Source organism: Bombina bombina, chromosome 2 (genome assembly GCF_027579735.1).
Source record: "Bombina bombina isolate aBomBom1 chromosome 2, aBomBom1.pri, whole genome shotgun sequence".
Lineage (NCBI taxonomy): Eukaryota > Metazoa > Chordata > Amphibia > Anura > Bombinatoridae > Bombina > Bombina bombina.
This window is the reverse complement of record NC_069500.1, coordinates 88,667,700-88,676,753: the sequence shown is the minus strand read 5'-3', so window position 1 is coordinate 88,676,753 and position 9,054 is coordinate 88,667,700. Positions and strand designations below refer to the sequence as shown.

Below are 9,054 nucleotides of genomic sequence, written 5' to 3'. Positions count from 1 at the left end.
CTCATGCGAGGCCTAAGTATAAGTAAAAAATCATGCTCACAACTCTAGAACTCCCCAAAACGCTAGCTCCTCAAAACAACTTGCATTATATCCAGTGAGACATTACCATAACAAAACAGGCCTGCAAATGGTTTACAATTACTTAAATTTACTTAAACAATCTTGCAAGAGTTTTTTGCCGTTGTAATAATAGTTTTTCCTCATTGCTAGTGGTTTGTGTTTGATGTGGGAGATATCATGTACTGGACACGTCATGCAACTATAGATGTTAATATGGAAAATATAGGTGAAGTGATGCTAAAACTTTGAGCATAATCTCTGCTTTTGCAACGTGATCCCTTGACAACCGTACGAATGTCTATGAATCTAGGCCACTGATTATGTATCTTTTTAAAGGTTAACTTTTGTATTGAGGGGAGATATGACATCTGGAACGAATTTAAGGAGCTTAAGTTTCAGAGGTTTGAGTGTGGTCAGGCTGAGGCTGTAGAGATTAATATCCTGTAGTCTACAAGGCTAAACATCCAAAGGTTCCAGAAATAAGAATTGCTCTTCTGGTGTCAGTAATGGAACAGCCATTTGCATATGACTAACTACAAGAACTAGAGATCTGCTTGTTAGATCTTACATTTTGCATGTTATACTCTTTATATATATTTCATTTATTATGTTGTCTATTTAAATAACAATTCCAAATACAGTTTATCTAGTAAAAAATATACTACAGTTGTCACATAAACCAGAAATAATAATTGGTTCAAAACTTCAGCTGACAATTTTTTTTACTGAACTCAGGGAAAATTAAACACACACATGTGCCAGATAAAAAGTGGCGGTCTATTGTCAGCATGGGTAACCAATATTCTGCAAGCACAAACTTGAGGCCGTATTACAAGTTGAAAGTAAACTAAATTTGCACACAGGGAGTTAGCACAAGTGGAGGCCTAGCGTTATCTAATACAAATTATTTTATAAATATTAATATTATTGTTTTTACAAGGGTTAAAAGGTATATGGTATTTGAATGGAAAGGGCTATAATGTTTGTGTGCCCTGCTTGCAGATTACGGAATGCAGTGCGGGGAGAGCTTATTGTTTTCTGATTGCTGTGACAGGTAACAATGGCGGAAGGGGACAACAAGAGCGTTAACCAGCTGGCAGCAGAGACTTTACGCCTTAAAGAATACTTTCAAGGATGGGGAGAGGTGATCGTCGTAGTTGACCGCACTCTTCGCAGGGAGAAGCCTTGGTTTCCTGCAGTTATTGTGGGTGTGGTTTCATTTGTATTTCTAATAATCTACTTCTTGGATCCATCTGTCCTTTCGGTAGTATCCTGTTTTGTAATTTTCCTGTGCCTGGCTGACTACCTTGTTCCTAGACTTGCTCCCAGAATTTTTGGATCCAACCAGTGGACCACAGATCAGCAGCAAAGATTTAATGAGATTTGCAGCAACCTTGTAAAGACTTGTCGACGAATCATGGGTTGGTGGAATCGCCTCTCTGCCCTTAAAGAGGAAAAGCCAAAAATGTATTTGATGTCTGTGACCATCTTTCTGGCTATGCTTGCTTGGATAGGACAACAGGTTGATGACCTTTTGCTTACATATCTTCTTGTGACCTTTTTTGCTGTTGATTCCTGGTCTCGACAAACATCGAATTATAACAAAATATGATGGAATGGGAAAACGAGAAATGAATAAACTTCTTAAACAAAAGGAAAAGAAGAATGAATCATTTTGTTTCCAGATTTACTATGAACACATTCATGGGAACAATTTTCTTTTGTTTTGTCTTATATCTGTGTTTGGAGAGACAGAGATAGTCTGTGACATTCTTGTTAACCTTCCTATAAAGTATAATATACTGAGTGTCATTTTTGAGTGTCATTTTTAACATTGGTTGCACTGAAACATGTTAATGTTTCTTCTAAATGCAAATATTAAAAATTCTTTGAATATTTGCATTTATTTGCATATCTGTGTTTGGAGAGACAGAGATAGTCTGTGACATTCTTGTTAACCTTCCTATAAAGTATAATATACTGAGTGTCATTTTTGAGTGTCATTTTTAACATTGGTTGCACTGAAACATGTTAATGTTTCTTCTAAATGCAAATATTCAAAATTCTTTGAGAAAAGTTTACACTATTTTCTGATTGTGTCTTGAACTGTTAGTTATTTTATATGTTCACTTCTGTAAATATCTTTTACGTTCGTTTGCTGTGTGTTTATTTTGCATCATGAGTTACAGAACTGTCTTCCTGTTATTAGCTGAAGGAATAAAATCTGCAAAATCTTTAAAAAAATAAAATGTGTGTGTGCATATATATATACAGTATATATATATATATATATATATATATATATATATATATATATATATACACACAAAGAGAAATGCACTCACAGGAACGAACAACCAGCTCAATACCATTGTTAGCCTGTTCTATGGCGATTTACCACCTGGGTGCAACTTCTTTTAGCCCAGCAATGCTTTTCACAGAGTAGAACTTTCCTGTAATATATCAGTCTGGTCCCGCCTATTACGGTCAGTCCAGCGCCGAAATACCAGGCAATTCCTCTCTGAACAAGGAACACAGCAACACCAGACGATCATTTCGGCCTTCATGGGGCAACCAGACATGGACTGTTTGTCAGTGTGCTTAGAGGAATCCACGTCTTGTTGCCCCTTTTTCCCATAGGGAGACTAAATACACACAGAGAGACATGCACTCACAGGAACAAACAACCAGCTCAATACCATTGTTAGCCTGTTCTATGGCGATTTACCACCTGGGTGCAACTTCTTTTAGCCCAGCAATGCTTTTCACAGAGTAGAACTTTCCTGTAGTAGATCAGTCTGGTCCCGCCTATTACGGTCAGTCCAGCGCCGAAATACCAGGCAATTCCTCTCTGAACAAGGAACACAGCAACACCAGACGATCATTTCGGCCTTCATGGGGCAACCAGACATGGACTGCTTGTCAGTGTGCTTAGAGGAATCCACGTCTTGTTGCCCCTTTTTCCCATAGGGAGACTAAATACACACAGAGAGACATGCACTCACAGGAACAAACAACCAGCTCAATACCATTGTTAGCCTGTTCTATGGCGATTTACCACCTGGGTGCAACTTCTTTTAGCCCAGCAATGCTTTTCACAGAGTAGAACTTTCCTGTAGTAGATCAGTCTGGTCCCGCCTATTACGGTCAGTCCAGCGCCGAAATACCAGGCAATTCCTCTCTGAACAAGGAACACAGCAACCCCAGACGATCGTTTTGGCCTTCATTGGGCCTCGTCAGTGAGGTGTAGCAGTATTCCACTAAGCACACTGAGCAAGGAGTCCACGTCTGGTTGCCCCTTTTTCCCATAGGGAGATTAAATACACACAGAGAGAAATGCACTCACAGGAACGAACAACCAGCTCAATACCATTGTTAGCCTGTTCTATGGCGATTTACCACCTGGGTGCAACTTCTTTTAGCCCAGCAATGCTTTTCACAGAGTAGAACTTTCCTGTAGTATATCAGTCTGGTCCCGCCTATTATGGTCAGTCCAGCACCAAAATACCAGGCAATTCCTCTCTGAACAAAGCAACCCCAGACGATCGTTTCTGCCTTCATTGGGCCTTGTCAGTGAGGTGTAGCAGTATTCCTCTAAGCACACTGAGCAAGGAGTCCACGTCTGGTTGCCCCTTTTTCCCATAGGGAGACTAAATACACACAGAGAGCAACCAGACGTGGACTCCTTGCTCAGTGTGCTTAGAGGAATATAGCTACACCTCACTGACGAGGCCCAATGAAGGCCGAAACGATCATCTGGGGTTGCTGTGTTCCTTGTTCAGAGAGGAATTGCCTGGTATTTCGGCGCTGGACTGACCGTAATAGGCGGGACCAGACTGATATACTACAGGAAAGTTCTACTCTGTTAAAAGCATTACTGGGCTAAAAAGTTGCACCCAGGTGGTAAATCGCCATAGAACAGGCTAACAATGTTATTGAGCCAGTTGTTCGTTCCTGTGAGTGCACTTCCCTCTGTATGTATTTAGTCTCCCTATGGGAAAAAGGGGCAACCAGACGTGGACTCCTTGCTCAGTGTGCTTAGAGGAATATAGTTACACCTCACTGACGAGGCCCAATGAAGGCCGAAATGATCGTCTGGGGTTGCTGTGTTCCTTGTTCAGAGAGGAATTGCCTGGTATTTCGGCGCTAGACTGACCGTAATAGGCAGGATCAGACTGATATACTACAGGAAAGTTCTACTCTGTGAAAAGCATTACTGGGCTAAAAAGATGCACCCAGGTGGTAAATCGCCATAGAACAGGCTAACAATGTTATTGAGCCAGTTGTTCGTTCCTGTGAGTGCACTTCTCTCTGTATGTATTTAGTCTCCCTATGGGAAAAAGGGGCAACCAGACGTGGACTCCTTGCTCAGTGTGCTTAGAGTAATATAGCTACACCTCACTGACGAGGCCCAATGAAGGCCGAAACGATCGTCTGGGGTTGCTGTGTTTCTTGTTCAGAGAGGAATTGCCTGGTATTTCGGCACTGGACTGACCGTAATAGGCGGGATCAAACTGATATACTACAGGAAAGTTCTACTCTGTGAAAAGCATTACTGGGCTAAAAAGTTGCACCCAGGTGGTAAATTGCCATAGAACAGGCTAACAATGTTATTGAGCCAGTTGTTCGTTCCTGTGAGTGCACTTCTCTCTGTATGTATGTATGTATATATATATATATATATATATATATATACATACACACATGATATATATATATGTGTATGGGTATATAATATATATATATATATATGTATATATATATATTCATACATATATACACATGCATATAAACACTTTTGAGCCATTTCCACTCAAATACCTTAAACATAAAATAATAATTTTATTTTCATTTTAATAAATTGTTTTTTACTGTAAATGTTTTACATTCCAATGTTCACTTAAAATAAAATTTTCTGTGTATATATACACATACACCTGTATATATTTATATAGATATAGAAGTATAGATATTTATAGATATATTTTTAAATAATCATATATATATAGAAATATATATTTAAAAATAAAACAGAACATATTGTCTTCGATGTGAAGAACACTGGAATGTAAAATATTCCTAACTACCTTCGGGTTTAGCTATGTAGGTCTAACAAGGCGTCTGGTTAGCGCAAAATAATTATTAGTTATTTTTGTGAAAGCTTGCTCCATTAAAGTGTATGGGGCTGATTTATGATGGCCCGAATGGGCCATCATAAACTCCTTAACTCATACGCCGCCTTTGAGGCTGCGTACTGCAATCTGCACGATCGTGTATGATCGGGCTGATTGACACCCCCTGCTACTGGCCGATTGGCCGTGAATCTGCAGGGGGCAGCATTGCACAAGCAGTTCACTAGAACTGCTTGTGCAATGCTGAATGCAGACAGCGTTTTTAGTGATGTCTGGGGCATATCATGTCCGCCAGGCATTGTTAAATCGGCCCCTATGAGGATAATTAATTGTCCTGAAATGAGCGCACATTAAAAGTTTACTTCCAGCAGTTTTTGCCCGCAAGCGAAAGCGCTAAATAGCGCCACAATATTCTAAAACAAGCCACATAAAACAATATAAAATGTATAAATAAAAGTTTATTCATTGTTATATTGTAAACATAAATTACAGTATAAATATATTATTTGCATAAAACATCTGATCATTTCATCAAAACATTGTACAACCATAGATTTACATTCCCTATGCCACTGAAACACTACAATGTCGTCTGCAACCAAGTACCAAACTATTTATTATGTCTTGTTTAGAGTATTATTTCAGTCTTAGAAATAAAGTTATCTACTATAATGAATGCCTCCATAATTATAATATATTATATGTTCAGTCTGGCTACCTAGGCAGTTGTATTCAGCGCGGTTACTTCTCAGTCGTTGGTTACTTTGGCTAACATAGAATTAGAAGATATAATATATATAGCATAACTAAAATAGCATAGTATATTGTGGAGAGTTTTTTTGTTAATGGCTTAAATAAATTCTATCATAAGTCCATCAGTGTGTCCTGTATGGGCATGTTTTTGTTTATTGTAAATGGAGTTCTATAGAATTTTGTGTGCACTTTTTCTCTTTTTATCAGCTTTACTTAAAGGGACAGTCAAGTCCAGAAAAAACTTTCATGAATCAGATAAGGCATGTATATTTAAACAACTTGCCAATTTAATTTTATCTCCAATTTTGCTTTGTTCTCTTGGTATTCATAGTTAAAAGCTAAACCTAGGAGGTTTATATGCTAATTTCTTGGACCTTGAAGGCCGCCTCTGCATTTGACAGTTTTTACCACTAGAGGGCGTTAGTTCATGTGTTTCATATAGATAACACTGAGCTCATGCATGTTCATATGCTAATTTCTTAGACCTTGAAGGCCGCCTCTGCATTTGACAGTTTTTCACCACTAGAGTGTGTTAGTTCATATGTTTCATATAGATAACATTGAGCTCATGCATGTGAATTTACCAAGGAGTGAGCACTGATTGGCTAAAATACAAGTCTGTTAAAAGAACTGAAATAAGGGGGCAGTCTGCAAAGTCTTAGATAAAAGGTAATTACAGAGGTAAAACATGTATTATTATAACTGTGTTGGTTATGCAAAACTGTGGAATGGGTAATTAAGGGATTATCTATCTTTTAAAACAACAACAATTCTGGTGTAGACTGTCCCTTTAAAATTCACAATTGTGTCCTATAGGAAAGTAAAGCTTCAATAATGTTAGTTATGCAGCCTTTTTCTAGTCATCCACTCATCTACATATTTATAATGAAGAGTAAATTTCATTGATTATACAATTATTTTCAAATTAAGCTTTTTAAAGAATTTGGAAAAATGAATACAGTCATAGTTCACTTATTTACAATTGTAATACAATCCTTTATGCATATAACCATTAAAATATAACTAAAGAATATCAAAACCTTGCTAAAACATCCTAAACATAATTTCATTACAGTGTGCATGGATAGCATTAGCAGTGCAATATTATAGGTTGAAGCATTAAAAAAATAATAATCAAGAATTAATTAAATGGACAGCAAATTCAGAATTTAATTCCCATAAAAAAATGTAATTATGTGTAGTAAATCCCCCCCCCCCCCCGTAATTTAATTCTTAAAGAGACATAAACCACTAAGGGCTATCTTACAAATGGAGTACAATTGATAGAGCATGGTATGTTATCTTCTGTGTGACCTCGTGTAAAGAATAATGCCAAAACTAGAATTACAAGTTAAACAATATAAAGAAAGCATCTTAATGTGGCCGAAACATTTTTAGAGCAATTTACACCTTCAATAGATAGCGAAAGGAACATTATCAGTACATTCACTGTACTCGTAATACAAAAAGTGTAATATCCAAAATGTTATGTTTTTTAAGACCTGAAGAAAAACATTATTATTATTAATAGTATAGCACAGAACTACATGAAAAATTATACTATGTGCCAACCATCTGCTTAGTGCACCCTCAACTTATTTCAGAAATTAATTTTACCGCCACCCCCATAGAAGTCTAAAATGTGAGGGATTGAGAGCCCTCACACTATTTTATGTGCAGATATTAGCTCTTAAGCTGCTTAAAGGGACAGTAAATACATTTTGCAATATACTTTCATTATTTATTTTACCCCCTTTGTAGGCAAATTGTGTATTTTCTAATTGTCAGAGCTGAAAAGGCATACTAAAGGCTTCTCAATGCTAAACCTGCTACATAACATGTCTTTAGCATATAAGAGCTGTAAAACAAAACATTTTATACTAAGATTATGGACATGCCTAGCCTTGCTGTCTGCAGACTCAAGCCTGAATTGGCTCCTGCAAATAAGGCAAGTGGTTGGTGAAATGTGTCTATTGAAAAACAATTGCAGCAAACACAATTTAAATAAATAGTTTAGTGTTTTTACTGTCCCTTTAATCAGTGCAGCACATTTCTTTATGTTCTTTACTGGCCACAGGAAGGTAGGTAATAGTAACCACCATCTAAATGAGTTATGGTATAATAATGATTTTAAAAGATCTTGTTTTGAATACAGATGTTTGCAATGCAGCGCTGAACTACTAATGTATTCTAACCATGTATAAAAAAATATATTGTTTTAATGCTGATTTATACTCCACTGTATTATTAATATTTTTATACTTTATTTATGAAGAGCCAATATATTCTGCAGCACTGTCCATGGGTACAATTCATTTAAATAAAACAAAATGATATAAAACTTGTAAGAGACAAGACAACATTTTACATACATATACAGGAGGAATTGCGGGCCCTATTCCCATGGGAATTTACAATCTAGAAGGGTAGGTGGTTGAGAAACAGGAGGTGAGGACTGCAAGATTAAGAAAGATGTTAATACAGAGTTAGATGAGGGAAATGTTAGGTAAGTGAAATTAATTTATTATTGAGTTGGGTGGTAGGCTTCTCTGACCAAAAACATTTTCAGGGAACATATAAAGGAAGAAGGTTTAGGGCAAAGCCTGACAGCATGAGGGAGAGTGTTCCAGAGGGTAGGTGCTGCACGACAGAAGTCCTGCAGTCTAGCATGAGAGGAGGTGATAGTTGCGGATGCAAGGAGCAGGTCAGTGTTGGATCTTAGTGGGCGGGCTGGAGTATAATTGTGTATTAGAGAGGATAGGTAGAGGGGAGCGGCGTTGGTGAGAGCTTTGTATGCAAGGGTGAGAATTTTGAATTTAATTCTGCTGTGTATGGGAAGCCAATGAAGGGACTCACAGAGAGGTGCAGCAGATACAGAGCGACGGGAAAGGTGGATCAGCCTGGCAGAGGCATTTAGGATGGATTGAAGGGGGGAGAGGCGGGAAAAAGGAAGGCCAGTAAGTAGTTTATTGCAGTAGTCAAATCGGGAAATAACAAGGGAGTGGATTATTTGCTTTGTTGTGTTAGCGCTCAGAAAAGGGCAGATCTTGAAGATTTTGCGTAGGTGGTTGCGGCAGGTTGAAGAAAGCGATCGTACTAATCACTACTT

At 37.7% G+C, this 9,054-nt stretch overlaps 1 protein-coding gene across 1 annotated transcript; it reads left to right on the top strand.

Annotated features, from left to right (window-relative positions):
* Positions 1–1,084: 1,084 nt before the first annotated feature.
* LOC128647665 (ADP-ribosylation factor-like protein 6-interacting protein 1) lies at positions 1,085–1,687 on the top strand. The gene has a single exon (XM_053700415.1). It carries the CDS (start codon positions 1,121–1,123, stop codon positions 1,670–1,672), a length of 552 nt encoding a protein of 183 aa, XP_053556390.1. The 5' UTR covers positions 1,085–1,120; the 3' UTR covers positions 1,673–1,687.
* Positions 1,688–9,054: the final 7,367 nt, after the last annotated feature.

Bases quoted from the DNA above. Each gene is read 5' to 3' on its own strand.
- LOC128647665 (XM_053700415.1), top strand. From the start codon at position 1,121: ATGGCGGAAGGGGACAACAAGAGCGTTAACCAGCTGGCAGCAGAGACT.